The sequence below is a fragment of the Leucoraja erinacea genome, chromosome 12 (assembly GCF_028641065.1).
Source record: "Leucoraja erinacea ecotype New England chromosome 12, Leri_hhj_1, whole genome shotgun sequence".
NCBI classification, from domain to species: Eukaryota; Metazoa; Chordata; class Chondrichthyes; order Rajiformes; family Rajidae; genus Leucoraja; species Leucoraja erinaceus.
This window is the reverse complement of record NC_073388.1, coordinates 43,400,625-43,421,384: the sequence shown is the minus strand read 5'-3', so window position 1 is coordinate 43,421,384 and position 20,760 is coordinate 43,400,625. Positions and strand designations below refer to the sequence as shown.

The window sequence follows — 20,760 nt, the reverse complement described above, 5'->3', positions numbered from 1 at the left end:
TTCCCAACGGATGCAACAGGTGGCTGGAGAAGACAATCTTACTGGGTAATTTCCATCATACATTTGGACTTAGATACTTCTAGGAATATTTATAAGGAATAAGGGATGTAATGCTGAGGCTGTATCAGGCGCTGGTCAAACTGCATTTGCAGCATTGTGAGCAGTTTTGATGCATGAATAAACGATCAAACCCAAACACAAACAGCAGATGTGGGAATCTGAAATAAAAACAGATAAGGTTGGAAATAACCCACAAAACGCTGAGGAACTTAATTTGTCAGGTAGCATCTGTTGAGAGAATAACCAAGTAATGTTTCAGGTCAGTCTGAAGAAGTCTCAACCCAAAACATTGCCTGAACGTTCCCGCCACTGATTTTGCCTGACACACCAAATTGCTCCAGCACTTTGCGTTTTGCTTAAGATTTTGCATCTAAATGTTAGAAATACTCAGCATATCAGGTAGCATTTGCTGATGAGAAAAAGAGTTAACGTTTCAGTGCAGCACAGTGTCGTTACAGCACCAGAGACTCGGGCACCTGACTACTGGTGCTGTCTGTACGGAGTTTGTCCGTTCTTCCTGTGACCTTGTGGGTTTTCCCCGGGTACTCCCGTTTCCTCCCACATTCCAAGGACATACAGGTTTGTAGGTTAATTGGCTTTGGTAAAAATTTGTAAATTATGCGAGCGTGTAGGATAGTGCTAGTGTACGGGGATCGCTGGTCACTGCAGACTCGGTGGGCTGAAGAGCCTGTTTCCGCGCTGTATCTCTATATCTAAACTGTAATTTCAGCTCAATAATCCTTCTTTCTCTCCATAGATGCTACCGAGATAATTGGCCAATCCAGTAAGTCCCACTTTATTTCTTTCCATTTATTTAACATGTTGATCATATAACAAATTACGCATTTTACCAGTGACTTCCCAAGAGCACAATTGCTACATAAATAACGACGTCATCTCAATATCATTCCAAGATGCAGATGTTATCCCAGTACATTGGCACAATGCCTTGGTAAACTCAATTCAGTCCCACAGTATAATTCTGCCCAAATCTGATCGCAAATATACTTTAACAACTTGCAAAAATGATTCCACATTCTCATGAGATCTTCTGGATGCTAAATGCAAAGTTAAGCGTGCGTGAACAAACTAGTGGTATGATACAACAAACAGAGAATGCACCTAACAATTCTCTATGGTCCCTTACTAAACCACAAACAGGCAGACAAATTTTCCAATTTTAGATAACTAAAACAGGGGTGGCACAGTGGCACAGATGTGGAGTTGCTGCCTCACATCGCCAGAGACACAGGTTCGATCCTGACGACGGGTGTTGTCTGTATGGAGTTTGTATTTTCTCACTGTGACCACGCGGGTTTTCTCCGGATGCTCCGGTTTCCTCCCACATTCTGAAGACGTACAGGTTTGCAGGTTAATTGGCTTTGATAAAATTGTAAATTGTCCCTAGTGTGTAGTATAGTGATAGTGTATGGGGATCGCTGGTCGGTGCGGTATCGGTGGGCTGAAGGGCCTGTTTTTGCACTGTATATCTAAAGTATAAAGTGTGTAAAGTCTATAGTCTACAAAGATCGCCCCTCCCCACCCCGACTCTCTTCACTGTGCATCACCTGGATACGCACCCATTCCTCCCGTCCCCCTTCCCTTCCCATACACCTTTATTCCTTCCTCTGGCTTCACAATTTACACTTCTGTACTTTTTGTCTTTTCATCTCTGGCCTCTATCCAAGCCTCCCTTCACCTGTAACCACCTATCAATTGACAGGCTTTGTCCTGCCCCCATCTCTCTTCTTTTCCAGCTTTCTCCTCTTCTCGCCTCCCCCCCCACCACAATCAGCCTGAAGAAGGGTCCCAACCCGAATGCTGCCTGACCTGTTGAGTTACTCCAGCACTTTGTGTCTTTTTGTTGTAACCCAGCTTCTGCAGTTCCTTGTTTCTCCAGAAACTCAAAGGAGCTCTTAAACAATTTTCTGGTATGCCCGAGGTAGACTGCAATAATATTCCTGCACACCATGCAAATCAACCCCTCTGTTGATCATTATTTTGGCTGCTCTAAGGTTGAGCTTCAGCCTTTGTAGCAAGCAATTCTTCCATTTCACTGAACTGCCAAAAGAATTAGCAATCCCATCAAGCACACAAGAGCTAATTTCTTCTGCTCGTAAAAGTCAGCAGACAGTTAATCGAGTATTGCTGTGTGGCAGTGTAGTGCATCAGTATTAATGTAACACGGTCAATGCTGCTAAAATTGGGCCAGCAAGCTTCATGCAAATGCATTGAGCATTTACAAAACCTTTGGTCCATAAAGCAATAGTGAATAAGTCTCTTCTTATTCTTGCAAACCATTGGTAAGCTCTGTCCATTTGAAGTCGAGCACGTTTGATCTGTCAGCTATTTAAATCTCGGAAGAAGGGTCACTACCCAAAATGTCACCTATCCATGACAGTCTGAGGTAAGATCCCGACCAGAAACATCACCGATCCATGACAATCTGAAGAAGGGTCCTGACCCAAAACATCGCCTATAAAGAAACTGCCTGACCCGCTGAGTAACTCCTGCACTTTGTCTTTTACGCAAGATTCCAGCGTCCACACCTCCTTGGGTCTGCTTTTTTCTATATTCTATTCAACTCTTTATGTTGCATTTTTAATCTGCCTCTAAACCACTGACTTCTTACCTCTTCACCGGATCGGATGGATTTTTGAGCGGAAATGCAAACAGTTCAAGATTTTTGTCAACGTATGCAAGAGGACAGAATTCCAGACTTCCTGGCATTTACACCAGTTCTATGTTATCCCACTTTCTCATTCACTTCCAACACTTGGGATAATTAGGAGAGGTCACAGAAGGCTTTGGAGGCCAAGTCAATGGATATTTTTAAGGCAGAGATAGATTCTTGGTTAGGACCGGTGTCAGGGGTTATGGGGTAAAGGTAGGAGAATGGGGTTGTGAGGGAAAGATAGATGGCGGAGTAGACGATGGCCGAATGGCCTAAATTTGCTCCTCATACCTATGAACTTATGAACATATATGAGAGATTAAGATAAAGGATTGTACTCGAGATGGCAATTATTTTGATATTATTTGAATGCTTTTAGATGTTATCATCCTGTTAACATATTATCAGTACTTTTTATGTGACTGTGTGCACAGGCATGCATTAAAAAGCACCTCCAAAGAGTTTATTTTTTTTAAATTTGATTTTAAATGATTATTAGTTAATTAAATTATTTGATTGGTCATAAAATGAAAACAAAGAGGGTGGTATATTAATGCGAATAGATTGTTGATAAAATGTAGCTTAACTTTTTATTGATATGTAAACTTTTTACCTACAAAATAGCACTGCTTATCTAGCTGATAAATCTATCTGATTTAATGCACGACTATTGTAAACCTACGGACTCCCACAACTATCTCAACTACACTTCTTCCCATCCTGCTTCCTGCAAATCTCTATCCCCTATTCCCAATTCCTCTGTCTATGCCACATCTGCACCCAAGATGAGGTGTGCCATATCAGGACATCCGAGATGTCCTCATTCTTTAGGGAATGGGTGTTTCCCTCATCCATCAGAGATGAGGCCCTTACATGTGTCTCCTTGGTACCCCACAGCTCTGCCCTTGTTCCCCCTCCCCCCTGTTGTAACCGGGACAGTCGCCCTAGTCCTCACCTTTCACCCTAACAGCCGTAGCACACAACACATAATCCTCCGACATTTTATCCACTTCCAACGAGATCCCTTCACTTGTCACATCTTCCCATCTCCACCCCTTTCCGCCTTCTGCAGAGACTGTTCCCTCTGCAACTCCCTGGTTAACTCATCCATTCCCACCCAAACCACCCCCTCCCCAGGTACCTTCCCCTGCAAAGTCCAAAGTCCAAAGATCAAATTTATTTGTCACATGCACTATAAGGTGCAGTGAAATGTAATCTACCATGCAGCGTTACAATTGCAAAGGACACAATACACAACATAATTCAACACAAACATTCTTCACTGTGGTGGAAGGCAATACGGTTCAGACAGTCCTCCTCCTGCCTTGTTCACCCGTAGTCGGGGCGCTGACCACCCCCGTAGTCTCCGCTATAGATGGCCCGATTTTCAAGCTCTCTGGTCGGGATGGTCGGAACACCGACGTCAGGACAGGCCGAGTACACCCTGTGGCCCGGAGCTCCCTAATTGGCTATCTCTTTACCGGAGATCGCGGCTTCCAGATTTTGTAGGCCGCAGGCCAGCGGTCGGAGCGCTTCTCCGGCGACCCCCGGTAAGGGGGTCCGCAATGTTACCGTCTCCGCTGTGCCGCCACTGAAGCTCTGGGCCCGACTCCAGGGAAGGCTGCACCAAACCAGCTGTAAGGCCGTGAGGAGGGGCGAAGAAACGACAAGGAAGAAAGTCGCCTCTCCGTCGAGTTAGGTGCCTGAAAACAGTTTCCCCTTATTCACCCCACACCACCCCTACACAAGATAAACAGAGAGACAAACTCAAAAGAAAAAAGTCGAAACACGAACCCGCTGCAGGTGAGGCAGCCGACTCGCAGTGCCACCGTAAAGTTCCTACACAGCAGAAGATGCAACACCTGTCCCTATATCACCCTCCCTCGACTCTGTCCAATGTGTCCTTTCAGGTGATGCAGAGGTTTACTTGCACCTCCTCCAACCTCATCCACTGTATCAGTTGTTTAAGGTGTGGACTCTAAAACATCGGTGAGGCCAAAGGTAGTCTGGACGATCGTTTCGCTAAATACCTTCGCTCAGTACACCTGGACCTACCTGATCTCCCGAGTGCCAAACTCTTTAATTCCCCTTCCCAAACCCACACTGACCTTTCTGTCCTAGGCCTCCTCCAATGTTACAGTGAGGCCAAACGCAAATTTCAGGACTACATCTCTGGGCAGTTAGAAATCCAGTGGTATGAATATTAATTACTCTCACTCTGCCTTCCCACTCTCTCCATTCCACCCCCACCCAAGTCACACCAGCTTCCAAGTTGTCTCCGGAGAGAAGGAATGGGTGACGTTTTGGGTTGAGACCCTTCGTCAGATACTACCTGAAAAGTCACCCATTCCTTCCCTCCAGAGATGCTGCCTGTCCCGCTGGGTTACTCCAGCATTTTGTGTCTAGCATTAAACCGACACCTATGGTTCCTTCCTACACAATCCCATCCGTGAGCTCCATGTTCCCTGCAACATTCCCTTACATGTTTCAATAATTGTTCAATTATTTAGCAGCTTAATTAATTCTTAATCGAGCTTGAAAGATTTGTGAAAGTTCTGAAGGGTTTGAAAGCTGACTTAACCAAGCTTCATTTGCTGTGCCACCACTTCTTTTGTGGGTGTAAGTTAAGAAACAACCGCTCATTTTTCTTCTCAATTCAATATTGAATTGTACTTACTTTCTGTCTGGTCTGTCTCATCTAACTGTGATATTTGCTCTTATTTGTTCTCTCTCCATAAGCACAGCCTAGCCCTAAAGCCCAAAGATTCCACCGTTTTGCTGTTGCTTTGTTAGTATTCTCTCTCTCTCTGTCTCTAACTTTCCTCAGTTCGTAGCCTTTGTTTCTTTTCTCTGAGTGCCTATTAATCTTGCAGCTGGATGATCCAACAATTAACTCCACACACCCGATCAGAAGGTAGACACAAAGAGCTGGAGTAACTCAGCGGGACAGGCAGCATCTCTGGAGTGAAGGAATGGGTGATGTTTCGGGTCGAGACCCTGCTTCAGACTGGTTAGGGATAAGGGAAGCACGAGATATAGACGGTGATGTGGAGAGGCATTAGCGTGGACTCTGATACATCGGCGAGACCAAACGCAGGCTGGGCGATTGTTTCATGGAACACCTTCGCTCAGCCGGCCTGAACCAGCCTGATCTCCTGGTTGCTGGACACTTTAATTCTCCTTCCCATTCCTGCACAGACCTTTTGGTCCTCGGTCTCCTCCATTGTCTGAGTGAGACTAAATGCAAATTGGAGGAACAGCATCTCATATTTTGCTTGGACAGCTGTGGTATTAATATTGATTTCTCTCACTTCAGGTAGCCCCGGCATCCCCTCTCTCTCTCTATCCCTCCCCCACCCAAGCCGCACTAGCTTATCATTTTCATCCAACTAACAGCTTACAATGGCCGGTTTCTTCCCTTATCATCGTTTTGCATATCTTTCATTACTATTTTGCATATCTTTCATTCATTGCTCTTTATCTCTCCACATCACCATCTTTATCTCTCATTTCCCTTATCCCTAACCAGTCTGAAGAAGGGTCTTGACCCGAAACATCACTCATTTCTTCTCTCCAGAGATACTGGCTGTCCCGCTGAGTTACTCCAGCATTTTGTGTCTATACCCGATTAGAAGAATTCCCATTGTCCTCTACACATCTTTCTCCGTCTTTAGGCTCTAGACTTTAGAGATACTATGCAGAAAAAGACCCTTCGACCCAATGAGTCCATGCCGATCAGCGCTCACCCATGCACAACACGATCCTACACACTAGGGACAATTTACAGAAGCCAATTAACCTCCAAAACTGTACGTCTTTGGAGTGTGGGAGAAATCCGGGCACCTGGAGAAAACCCACGCGATCACAGGGGCAACGTACAAACTCCGTAAAGATAGCACCCAGGATCTGGATTGAACACAGGTCTCTGGCTCTGCAACTTAAAACTAACCTCACTTTCCCAATTGTAGAGTCAATGAGCTATACATCACAGAAACAAGTCCTTACCCACCGTGCTCATGCTGACCAATTTGGCATGATTGACTTGTTCCATTTAGCTAAATTTGGCACTGTCCTCTAAACCCTTCCTTTCCATATATCTGTTCAAATGTCTTTTAAAAGTTGTAATTGGAACCACTTCTCTAACTTCCTCAGGTGACTCATTCCAGAATCGGACTAGCATCTGAGGAATAATGTTGCCCCTGAGGTCCCTCTTAAATCTTTCTCCTCTCACCAGCCTATGACCTCTCGTTGTAGTCCTCTACCATGGGAAAAACACTATGAGTGCTCACTTTATCCACTCCCCTTATGATCTTGACTTCAATAAGGTCATCTCTCAGCCTCCAACACTCCAAAGAAAAAAGTCCCAGCCCATCCAACTTCTCCGAGTAACTCAAGCCCGCAAACCTTGGTAACACCGTAGTGAATCTCTTCCCAACATTTCTAAATTAATGATATCCTTACAATAGCTGAGTGACCAGAACTGCACACGCTACTCCACGTGTGATCTCACCAAAGTTATACACTTTAGGGTGATGGGGGAAGATATAATAGGAAACTGAGGAGTAACTGTTTTACACAAAGGGTGGTGGGTGTAGGGAATGAGCTGCAGGAGAAGGTAGCTGAAGCAGGTACTATCGCAACATTTAAGAAACATTTAGACAGGTGTGCGGAAAGGATAGATTTAGAGGGATATGGGCCGTACGCAGGCAGGTAGAACTAGTGTAGATATGACATGTTGATCGGTGCAGACGGGCAGATGTGATGCTGTATGACTCAATGACAGGTGCAGGCTCGAAGGGCCAAATGGCCTCCTCCTGCACCTATTTTTATGACTATGCTCCTTCATGATTTGCCAACTTTTGTACTCAATACCCTTCTCAATGAAGTGTGATAAATGAACTGTTACACCACTGTCCACCTGACGCTACCTTTAGGGACCCTGTACCTGCACTTCCTGGTCTCTGTGTGGTCTTCTTCATTTTCTTAGGGGGCCACTCAGGAGTAAGTGTGATGCTTTTCCTAGTTTTAATGGTTCAATGGTTCTTTTATTGCCACATGTGTGAAGTGCAAATGCACAGCGACATTATTTTTTTACAAACGATACAGAAGAGTATTGCCATACCCAAGCACATCCCTGATCAGCAAATTGTACAGAAATAGTCCACTGAGCACGCAAGAAGAGGCGCCATGTATTGACATTATTTTCAAAGTCCAGTCCAGGCACAAGGTACTATGAGCGGTGCCCATTCCAGGCGAGCCCCAGGCTGTTGCTGGGCCTCCAACCGTCACCTTCCCTTGGATGTGCGGGTTGACCTGTGAACCAATGCCTCTCTTCTCACCTGTTCACCTTTGTTGCCCGGGGCACCTCCCACAGCTGAAGGCGTGGTAGGCCAGACCCAGGTTCCCTCTCCTCTCCTCTCCTACTGGCTTCGCTCCCTGCCAGTTACCACCATCGTTGTCGCTGCTTCATCCATAGCCATCCACAGAGATGGCTGGAGCTTCCTGATGGAGCTGGTGGGTTGGAAGTTTCTGAGGTGGTCTATTCTTTCCAGCACTTAATCAGGAACTTTATGTCATCCTAATGCATGGACTCTGGATTCTCAACAGCATCACAAATGCTCCTACGCCACCTTGTGGAGCTATGTACTAGGGATTCCAAAGGGTCCATTGGGATGTTACATACACAGTCATAGATAGAGCCATAGAGTCATACAGCATGGAATCAGGCCCTTCAGCACAACGCCCACACCGAACAACATGTTCCATCTACACTTGTCTCACCTGCCTGCGTTTGCCTCATATCCCTCTAAGCCCATCCAATCCATGCACCTTTCCAGATGATAGCATGTGCCTCAACTACCACCTGCGGCAGCTAGTTCCATACGCCCACCACCATTGTGAAAAAGTTACTCCACGGGTTTCTATTAAATCTTACCCCCCCCCCCCCTCATCTTAAACGTAAGTCCACTGGTTCTTAATTCCCACATTCTGGGCAAGAGACTGTGTGTGTCGGCTTGATCTATTCCCCTCATGATTTTGTACACCTCTGTAAGATTACCCTTCATCTTCCTGAGCTCCAAGGAGTCCTAGCTTGCTTAACCCATCCCTATAGCTCAGTCACTTAGTCATTGCAATATCATTGTAAATCTTCCCTGCACCCATTCCAGTCTGACAACATCTTTCCGATGACATGGTTTTCAGAACTGAACACAATACTCTAAATATGGCCTCACCAATATCTTATATAACTGCAAAATGACTTCCCAACTTCGATACTCAAGTGCAGACCTTTACACATTGAGCCCCTTTCACCTACTCTATCCATCTGCCAATTAAACCTCTCTCCCTCACCGGTATCCACCTATCATTTGCCAAACTTTATTCCACCCTCACCTCTCTCTTCCAGCTTACTCCCCCTTACTCCAATCAGTCGAAGATGGGTCCTGACCCAAAATGTCACTTGTTCATTCCTTGCGCAGATGCTGCCTGGCCCGCTGAAAATGGATAGCACTTCCTTTATGTTTAGGAAGAATAAGAGTTAATGGAAGGGAGGTTCTGAAGGGAGATTGGGACTCTTCTTCAGAAAGATCTAAAGAAAGCATCCCGACCTGCAACTTCAGTCTGTTTCTCTTCACAGATGCTGCCTGACCCGCTGAGTCCCTCCAGCACTTTGTGTTTTGCTCGATACCAATATTTGCTGTTCCGTGAGACTCCACCAGTCAGTAATGTCTCAGTGGCCACTTTTCAAAAAAAGACTTCAAACCAAAGTGAATTCTTTGACTGATTAGCCTCGTATATCGCTGCGTGGTATTATCTTCATGATCAATAATGTTTGACAATAAGCACATTATATTCTTACACTGAAAACCTAGCTGAGTATATGCAATTCAATTAAGCTCTTCAAATGCTAATGAAGTGTTGATTGATTGAAGGAAATCTTTGGCAGCTACAGAAGCCAGTAAGGCCCCTCAAGGGCAGAATCGCTAAATACCACCTAACATTCCACTCTAAAGGCTGTGCGTTAATAATCACTCGTGAATGACTCTCCCTTGTCTTTCTACTTCAGGAGGGAAAAAAATCATTTCAGGCTTGATCAGTCTCTTCAATTTATATACCTTAGCTATCAAAGGAAGCTGTGAAATATGACTCCTCACTGTCAAATCTGATTCAGCCCACCAGAGTAGAAATTTATTTTCCTGCTTTCTCCTTTGCTACGCTTTTGCGTCAAGTCTCTGGAGCAAGGAGAAATTCGAGCAGCTACTCACTTTGAAATGAGTATTCACTGGTGGTTTTGTAAAAGCTAACTAAGCAATTTTTTTTTCCCATCTCATCGCATGAAAGGACCAATTTTGTTTGCTGTACACCCACTATTCTTCGCTCAGTGCATTCACTATAGAGATGCATGGCCACAGTATAAATCTTCACTCACGCTGTGACAGGCCTTTCCATCACAGAGGGGGCATAATTTGACAATATAGAACTAACCATGAATTGTCTTGGTCTTCCCTGAGCGTTCCCAGCCAGCAATCTCAAAGAAGCAATCAGTTTGTTAGCCCAATATTACGGCCCAGATATTCAATCAGACAGCGATGCTTATAAGAAAATAGAAGCTCTCTGCAGGGCTTTCCATTTCTTTATGTCCGCTCCACTTTTCACTGGGATCACCGCTGACCTTTTACCTCAGAGCCACTTTCCTGCAGTAACCTCATCAATTTTGTTGCAATATCCAAATAAACCACAGTTGGGTAGCTGGTACAGTTGCTGCCCCACAGTACCAGAGACCCGGGTTCGAGTCTGACCTCAGGTGCTGTCTGCGTGGAGCTTGCATGTTCCCCCTGTGACCAAGTGGGTTAACTCTGGCTGCTCTGGTTTCACAGTACACAGAACAATACAGGAACAGTGTCTGCATCAAACATGATGCCAAAGTAAACTAATCTGCCTCTTTGTGATCATATCTATCCATTCCTTGCCTATCCATGTTCCCATCCAAAAGCCTCTGAAATGCCACTATTGTATCGGCCTCCATCACCTCCCCAGGCTGTGCATTCTAGGTACTCACCACTCTCTTTTTATTATTGTCACCTTTGTATCTGCCTCCACAACCTCCGCCTGGCAGTTTGTTCCAAGTACTCTCCACTCTCTGTTTTAAAATCCTTCCCACACATCCCCTTTAATCTATGTCCCGAGCATCGTAAAGTTGTGCCCTCACTGTTTAAACTATAATGTTTATTATTAATGTTTAATGTTTTATATGTCATTCTTAATTGTTACTGTATCTCGTGTTGTTACTTGCGAATGGAGCACCAAGGCAAATTCCTTGTATGTGTACATACTTGGCCAATAAACTTATTCATCATTCATTCATTCATTGACATTTTCACACAGGCACTCTATCTCTGCTGCTCATGAATGGATGAATGCATGAATGAATGAATGAATGAATGAATGAATGAATGAATGAATGAATGAATGATTGAATGAATGTATAAGTTTATTGGCCAAGTATTCACATACAAGGAATTTGCCTTGGTGCAAATTTTATATACTTCTATCAGGTCTCCCCTCAGCCTCCACCACTCCAGAGAAAGCAATCCAAGTTTGTCCAACCTCTCTGTGTAGCTAATACCATCTAATTCATACAACATGCTGGTAAACATCTTCTCCTTGTCCAAAACCTCCACCTCCTTTCTGTAGTGACCAGAACTGCACACAAGCCAAGCTGTTGCCCTAAATTCGAGAGACCCGGGTTTGATTCTGACTACGGGTGCTATCCGCAAGGAATTTGTACATTCGCCCTGCCACGTGGGTTTTCTCCGGGTGCTCCAGATTCCCCCCTCACTCCAAAGACTTGGTTTGTAGGTTAATTGGAATCGGTAAAAATTATAATTTATCCCTAGTGTGTAGGATAGTGTTGGTGTATGGGGTGATTGCTGGTCGGTTTAGATTCGGTGGGTTGAAGAGCCTGTTTCCGCTTTGTATCTCTAAAGTAAACAAAAAGTAATCTCCCAAACTGACCATTTGTTCCTACTCCCTGTTCTTCTGTTCATTAACCAGTCTTCAGTCCATGGTAGTATATAACATCCACTCCACAGCCCCCTCGTCTGGTACAACCATTTCAGTTAATAACTCTTTAGATCACACCTCACTGAATACCTTTAGAAATGTAGTTTTCGTTTTGGAGATACCACACAGAACAGGCACTGCAGCCCACGAGCCCGTGCCGACTAGCGATCACCCGTATACTAGTTCTGTCCTGCACACATAGGAACAATTTTGCAGAAACCAATTAACCTACAAAGCTGCACGTCTTTGAAGTATGGGAGCAAACCGGAGCACCCGGAGATAACCCACGCGGTCACAGGGAGAACGTACAAATGCCGTACAGACAGTGCCCGTAGTCAGGATCAAATCTCGGTCTCTGGCAGTGTAAGGCAACCACTCCGCTGCTGGTTAATGTGTCACCCAAAAACCCACTTAAAGTTCCAAAAGGCAGCTGGCTCATTTTCATCTTGTCCAGTGGCAAATAATTAGCCAAACATAAGCTGAAGATAGCACTTTGGTGGTTTGCACGTGTGATAAAAAAGCTTTCCAGTTCCCAATGAGTTTCCTCCCACATCCCCTAAATGTGCGGGTTTGTAGGTTAATTGCCCTCTGTATATTTTCCCCTAGTGTAATATCTAGGGAGTGGATGAGAAAGTGGGATAACAGAGAACTCGTGAATGGGTGATCAATGGTCGGCGGGGACTCAGTGGGCCAGAGGGCTTGTTTCCATGCTGTATCTCTAAAACTAAAAACTAAAACTAAACCTGTTGATTGCTTGAATATTCAGTTACTGAACCCCCACATTCCTCTTGGGTAGAACATTCAGTATGTGTGAGGGAAGAGGTTTCTTGTATTCTCTGCTTGAAGTGGTCAATTCCTTATTTTATTGCTATCACCCCTAAGTTCTAGATATCCCAGTTAGGGAAACACCCCCCCCCCCCCCCCCCCCCCCCCCATGAATCTTACCCCACAATGCTTCCTTAAAGAGTTTGTCTGATTCAATAGGAACATCTCTCACTCTCACTCATACATAGGTTAGGCTTTAACTTTTGTCAATACAAACAAAACTGCGTTCACTGGAATCATTGGCAGCACAGTGGCAAAGCTGGAAGAAGCGCTGCACTACAGCACCAGAAAACCATGTTTGTTCCTGACTTCGGGTGCTGTCTGTGTGGAGTTTGCACGTTCTCCCTGTGACCCCACCAGTATCCTTTGGGTGCTCCGGTTTCCTCCCACATCCCAAAGATGTGCGGATTTGTTGGTCATTTGGCCTCTGTAAATCTTCCTAAATATGTAGGGAGTGAAAGATGTGAGATGGTTGGTAGAAAACCTAAACTCCTTTTAACTCAAGATTGCCCAATGGAATTGAGGATGTTTTTTTGAATGTCAACTTATTTCAGATGATCCGAACAGGAAAGCTTAATTTTCATTCTCCAGTTCATCTAGAGTTGTTTTCCTACTTAGTTCAGTTTAGTTTAGTTTATTGCCATGTAGTTTAAGGTACAGTGATAATCTTTTGTTGCGTGCTAACCAGTCAGCGTAAAGCCAATACATGGTTACAATCGAGCCGTCCACAGCGCATAGATACAATTTAAAGGGAATACTGTTCAGTATGTTAAAGTCCAGTAAAGTCTGATTAAAGTTAGCTCAATGGTCACAAATGAGGTAGAAAGTAGCTCAGGACCACTCGTGAGCTGTTGATAGGTGGTTCCGTTGCTGGATAACAGTTGGAATGAAATTGTCCCTGAATCTGGAGTGTAAATGCACATTCTTCAACATGTATAAAGGCATCTATAAAATAGCTGCTTAATTTCCCTATCTGCTTACATGAAGAGCCAGTTTTCGAGCTAGTATCTTCCAACTTCAACACCAATGCATAAACAAACAAATATGGCTTGAGGCACAAATTTCGCAATCTTTTGGAAGGATAAAATACACTAAAATCTGGTTGACTGAAGCTAAAACCTAGTCACCCCAAAGCATATTTACACAACTCAAAAAGCATTTCCTAACTTTCTAACACATCCCTATATGGCTAAACACTGCAAGCAAGTTATGTAGGTCAATTATAAATCAACCATCACATTCAATCATTGCGAGTGATTCTGGTTAATTCACCTTTCAAAATATAGGAAGATATGAACATAAATATTCAATGCCTTCCTTGCACATCATTTTTTTTCTTGGCAAAAGCAGTTGATTGGTTTACAACTTTGAACATTGAACAGTACGGCACAAGAACAGGCCCTTTGGCCCACAATGTCAGTGGCCAACATGATGCCAAGAATAACTAATCTCATCTGCCTGCACATGATCCATATCTGCCCATACCCTGTATATCCATGTGCCAACATAAGAGCTTCTTAAACAACACTATAGTACCTGCCTCCACCACCACCCCTGGCAGTGTGTAATATATTTATATATATATATATATGTGTATATATATATATGTGCGTGTATGTGTGCATGTGCGTGTGTAATATATATGTGCTCCTGTGTGTGCATAAGTATGTATGTATATGTATTGTTATCTCTCACTTTCTCGCTCTCTCTACACATATATATATATATATATATACACATACATATCAGTATATATATATATATATACACTATATATATATCAGTGTGTGTATATATCACTATATATATATCAGTGTGTGTATTTATCTACACATTTGTGGGTATATATATATATATATATATATATATGTGTGTGTGTGGGTGTGTGTGTGTGTGTGCTGTATGTATGCATATAAGTATGTATATACATGGATGCATATAGTGCGTGTATGCATATATGTATGTATATGCATATCTGTTTGTAAATACATACATACACACACACGCACATTCATTGGATTCATGTAATAAATGTTTTACTGAATGCATGCAATTTACCTCCCATTGATTTCAATTCAACCAGATCTCGAAGGCACCATAAAATGCCACTTTATCACACAATTAGCACATCCAACCAATGAGTAATTTCAACTCATGGGATACGTGCACATTCTTGCCACGATATGATCTACCTGTATGTGGTTAGGGTATCTTTGAATCTTACCTTCCAATGTTCCTTTCCTCTGATGCAGGTACATTTTCAATTTTATAGGTATTATTACCCCTGCCAGACAAAGTATATCAACCCAGGTAGGAACTGTTTAAAGAATAGTCTTATCGCACACTTATCTGTTAATTTAAAAAGATATCACCTCAGTGGATGCGCGGTGGCGCAGCGTTAGAGTTGCACCCGTGCACGCCAAAGACCCAGGTTTGACCCTGACCCTGGGGTGCTGTCTGTACAGAGCTTGTACATTCTCCTTGTGACCGTTTTTCTCCAACACGCCAAACATGTGCAGGTTTGTAGGTAAATTGACTATTGTAAAATTGTCCCTAGTGTGTAGGGAATGGATGTAAAAGTGTGATAACGTAGAACTAGTATAAATGGATGATCAGTGGTGGATGCGCACACAGGGCCTGTTTTCAGGCTGTATCACTAGACGCTAAACTAAACTCAATTGTGTTAATGACCAAAGCTACTCACTGTTAAAAGAGTTGAAATATTTTTCTAACAAGTGCTTCATGCAGTCCTCCTGGTATCTGAAATAATAATCCCCAGTTCAGCAGATTAACTGCTTCTGAGGCTAAACCGCATCAGTAAATGTTCACACAAAATACTCAGTGGGGCTGTACACTCTCTTTGTATGTATCTTTCTGAGTGTCAAATATTTTCAAAGTAATGATGTTTGCCTCGGGAGACCATAATGTGGGAAGAAATATTATCCCGCAGTTAAGTCCTAAAGACTTGTGGGTTTGTACGTTAATTGGCCTTTATAAATTGCCCCTGGTGTGCAGGAAGTGGATGCGAAAATGGGCTAAGATACAGCTAGTGTGAACGGGTGATCGATGGTAAGTGTGGACTCTGTAGACTTTGAACTTTAGAGATGCAGCGTAGGAACGGGCTAATTGATCCACAGTGCCCGGGCCGACCAGCGTTTACCCCGTACACTAACACTATCTGATGTACTAGGGACAATTTACAATTTTACCTAAGCCAATTAATCTACAAACCTCTACGTCTTTGAAATGTGGGAGGAAACTGCAGCACCCGGAGAAAATTCATGCGGTCACAGGGAGAACGCACAAACTCCGTACAGGCAGCACCAGCAATCATGTTTGAATCCAGGCATCTGATGCTATATGGCGGCAGCTCTACCGCTGTGCCACCATGCCACCTCGGTAGGTCAAAGAGTGTTTCCATGCTCTTTATAAGGACATTAACTCATCTCTGTAATTGCAGGTATGCTCATTTTCTTTGCTGAGCATATGGGGTGTTCCCTGCATTCAGTGCTGATTCTGTTATTGCTGTCAACAAGTATTCATTTTCCAGCGAAATATGTGTGCCGAACACTAATCGTGAAACTGCTGATAAAATAGTTCATAAAAAGTAGACACAAAAAACTGCTGATGCTGATTTACATAAAAGGACACAAAGAGCTGAATTGATGTATTTTCTCTCCCTCCACCCTCCGCTCCCACCCCCACAATCAGTATGGTGTCCTGAAAAGAAACATTATCTATCCATGTTCTCCGGAGATGATGCCTGACCCATTGAGTTACTCCAGCAGTTTGTGTCTTTTTTAATTAATAAAATGGTTTGCTGATAATAACTTTTGGAGATCTCTTGCAGCATAATCTATATTAGTAAAAGTCTGTTCTTGACCGGTTTTGGTGATCTGTGCTGCGATTTCCGAGAATGCCGCCACCTACGTCCGTCATTTTTGGCCACCTCGCTCAGAGCCCCCCTCCACCGCATGTGTGCTGAGGATGTTTCCAGTCGATGAAAAATGACAGAGCTATTAATGTTTTTACAAAATTCCCCATTCTCTCTGCTGCCCCCGCTGGCGGCAGGGGGGATGGACTATAAAACCAGGAAGTGGTGTGCCTCAATTAGTCTGCAAGCTGGAGGAAGGCAGAGGGTCACGTTTCTCTGAGCTGTGAATAACACTGAACACATGTCCACACAAATGTGAGTAAGTACCCTTAATGTGGTTTGAAAATGAAAATATGGATAAAGTAAAAAAGCACTGCCTGCAAATGGTTGTTTGGGGGGTTTGGGTTGAAATGAAAAGGCACTCTCTCCTCCCCCCCCCCCCCCCCCCCCCCCCCCCTCCCCCCCTCTCCCCCCCTCCCCCCCCCCCCCTCCCCCCCCTCCTCCCCCTCCCCCCCCCCCTCTCCTATCCTCCTCCCCCCTCCTCTCCCCCCCCTCTCCTCTCCTCCCCCCCTCTCCTCCCCCCCACTCTCCCTCCCCTCCTCTCCTACCCTCTCCTCTCCCTCTCCCCCCTCCATCCCCCTCTCCTCTCCTCTCCCCCTCACCCCCCTCCCCCTCCCCCTCCACACACCCCTACCTCCACCCCCCCTCCCCCTCCCCCCCCACCTCTCCCCCTCCTCTCACCTCACCCCCCCCTCCAGCACACACCCTCCCTCCCCCCCCTCTCCCCTCCCCTCTCCGTCCCTCCCCTCCCCCCCCTCTCCCCCTTCCTCCTCTCCCCACTCTCCTCTCCCCTTCCCCCTCTCCTCTTCTCCTTCTCCCCTGTCCTCCCCCCCTCTCCCCCCTCCCCTCTCCCCCTCCCTCCCCTCTCCTCTCCCCCCGCCCTCTCCCCCCCCTCCTCCATCCCCCTCCCACCTCTCCCCTAAACCCCCCCCCCCTCCACACACTCCCCCTCCTCCCCCTCCCTGCTCCCCACCCACCCCCTTCTCCCCCTCCCTCACCCACCCTCCTCTCCCCCTCACTCGCCACCCCCTCTCCTCCCCTCTTGCCCCTCTCTCTGTGTTTCTGTCTCCCTCTCTGTCTCTGCTCCTTCTCTCTCTGCCCTCACTCTCATCCACCCCCCTCTAGATGTGACTGCAAGTCGGGGGATATGCGTCAGTAGATAGGGTGGTTATGGGGTAAAAGGAGCAAATTAATAATATTAATATAATATCAAGGGGGGTAATTAGCAAGAGTGCGGGGGGGGGGGGGGGGATAGTTAGTGTGTGTGACGCTGCATGCCGCCTCCCCCCCCCCCACAACCGCACGTTGGGGGAACAGACCCAACGGGTCTGCACTTGTTCTAGTAATTTATAAAAACCCTATATTAAGACGTTTTGCTTCTGCAGGAAATGAGAACACTGTCCTACTGTCAAGTAATCGTATGTGGAATATTGAAATTAATTGATCAAAATAAAGTAAAGTAAAATATGTTATTCAGTAACAAAGACAATGGACCATAATTTTCATAATGGTTTAAGTTTCTCACCCAGTAACAAATAGGCCTCAAAAACTAAACTTTTGAAAACAACTTCAAAAGCCACAATTCCTCCAAATATTTGAATAGCTTTCTGCTGTTCATAAGATCATAAGACCATAAAGAGCCTGTCCCACTTGGGCGACCTAATCCACGACTTCTGGCAAGTTTGCCCTCGACTCATACTCGCAGCATGGTCTCCACGAGGTCATAGGAGGTGTTCGTAACTCTCCTTCATGTTCGAGAGTGGTCCCTGTGTACTCGAGGCCTCAGCTAGGTCGCAGCAGTTTTTTCAATATGTTAAAAAATGCCCACGAGTAAAAAAAGTTTGTCATGGAAAAAAAACGATACTTTATTTACTCGTAGGTTTAGTCGTAGTAGGTCGCCGTAGGTTGGCATGTTAGTCGTAGGTAATCGAGGGTAGTCTAAGGTAGTCGAAGGTAGTCGTAGATACTCTTCATCATAGTCGAAGGAGGCCGTTTTCACTCTCCACTATTCGGTGTCCAATATTCCCAAAGTTAGTCGTAGCTGGTCGTAGCTAGTCGAAGCTGGTCTTCAACATAGTTGAAGGAGGTCAAGCAGGTCTTCTACATAGTCAGAGGAGGTCTTCACCATGTCATTTTTTAAAATTCTTCTAAACTCACCAATTAGGTCACCCAAGTGGGACAGCCCGTTAAGACAAAGGAGCAGAATTAGGCCATTCGCTCCAATGAGTCTGCTCCGCTATTCAATCATGGTCGATCTATTTTTCACTCCCAACCCCATTCTTCTGCCTTCTCCCCATAATCTTTGACACACTTACGAATTAACAACCTATCAATCTCTGCTTTAAAAATACCCAGCGACTTGCCCCCCCACTGCCGTCTGTGGCAATGAATTCCACGGATCCACCACCACGGTGTGCTTAATGTTTGCAAAAAAATACATATTGTTACCTTAAAGACTGTCCACAACATTCAAATTTCCTTTTTCTTAAACCCTAGTTTTATAGACCTCTTAAACATTCATTCAGGTTTAGTTGAGTTTAGGTGAGAAATCCAGTTAGAAGCAGGCCCTTCGGCCCACCGAGTCCACACTAACTATCGATCACCCACACACTAGATCTATCCAAGACACTGGAGACATTTTCCAGAAGCCAATGAACTTACAAACCTGCACATCTTTGGGATATGGTAGGATACCAGAGCACCAGAGAAAACCCAAGCGGTTGGTCACAGAGCGAACGTGCAAACTCCATACAGACAGCACCCGTATTCATGATCGAACCTGGATCACTAGCAATTGCAACCAGCCTCTGCAAGTCCTTGTTTCTACAAAGTAACTGGGCCCTGGTGAGTCAGTCAGTAATGATTGGGGTGCCGGTGACTCAGAAGAGGATGAATGGGTTTCAAGTGACTCAGAAGGAACCCTGGATTAATGTTCCATAAAACAGCCAGACGGCACAGTGGTGCAGCGGCAGAGTTGTCCCTTGCAGCACCAGCGACCCGGGTTCGATCCTGACTACGGGTGCTGTCTGTACAGACTTTGTACTTTCCTCCTGTGACCACGTGGGTTTTCTCCGGGTGCTCCGGTTTCCTTCCACACTCCAAGCCGTGTGTGTTTCTCAGTTAATTGGCTTCTGTAAGCTGTTCCTGGTGTGTAGAATAGAACCAGTGTACAAGTGATTGCTGATCGGAATGGACGTTGTGGGCTGAAGGGCCTGGTTCAACGCTGTATCTCTAAACTAAAACTTCAGCTTCCAGACATTTAAGTTTATTCTCCACCGGTATGGAAATATTTAAAAACAAATCGGACAATCTTGAGTCGATTGGAGCTATAACATCTTCATCAATATAACTTCACTTGTGGTTTGCAAACATGTTCTTACCTTAATACACATGTGTAAAATCCATTGTCCTTTATCTCCACTGAATGGAACCAAATCGAATCCTCCTCTTTGCTCATTCTACGACCAGAGAATATAATGGGTTCTTCTGAATCTCCTTGCCCGTTATTCTTGTACCACATTAGGCTGAGTCCAGAATTCTGTGCCATGCTGTAGTTCGTCCGGATGTAACCATAGAAAAGAGCACATTTGATACGTACTGGTTCTCCCGCCAGCACCATGTATTTTTTCAGATCCACAGACCAATCGATACAAACGTCAACTGTTGAGAAAGCATAAAGATTAAAAAATAACGTTAGACACCTCAGTCTTTTTGTGAGAGCTGGTTACTCTATCCAGAGGAATGTGTGCGTGCGTGTGCGTGTGTGCGTGTGTGCGTGTGTGCGCGTGCATGTGTGTGTGCGTGTGCGTGCGTGTGCGTGTGTGTGCATGCATGTGTGTGCGTGTGTGTGCGTGTGTGTGTGTGTGCGTGTGTGTGCGTGCGTGTGTGTGCGTGTGTGTGTGTGCGTGTGTGTATAAAATATATGTGTGTGTATCCCGGATGAAGATATTTAGTTTAGTTTAGAGATACAGCATGGAATTATTGTGAACAGTTTTTGGACCCATATCTGAGTTGGGATGTGCATTGGACAGGGTCGAGGGAAAGTTTAACAAAATGATCCCGGGGGTTAATTGGGTGAACTAATGATGATTTTTGTCGGCACTGGACCTTTACTCACTGGAGTTCAGAAGGATGGGTAGGGAACTCATTGAAACTTAACAAATATCTTGCATTAAATGTTATTCACTTTATCTGTACATTGTGG

General features: G+C 44.9%; 1 protein-coding gene across 1 annotated transcript in view; it reads right to left on the bottom strand.

The window, feature by feature from the left end:
- The window catches only part of il1rapl2 (interleukin 1 receptor accessory protein-like 2), an 841,694-nt gene that overhangs the window by 422,364 nt on the left and 398,570 nt on the right, over positions 1-20,760 (bottom strand). The window contains exon 3 of the mRNA XM_055644012.1: positions 19,937-20,216. Within this exon, the coding sequence (XP_055499987.1) occupies positions 19,937-20,216 (280 nt within the window). The remainder of the gene's footprint in view (positions 1-19,936; positions 20,217-20,760) is intronic.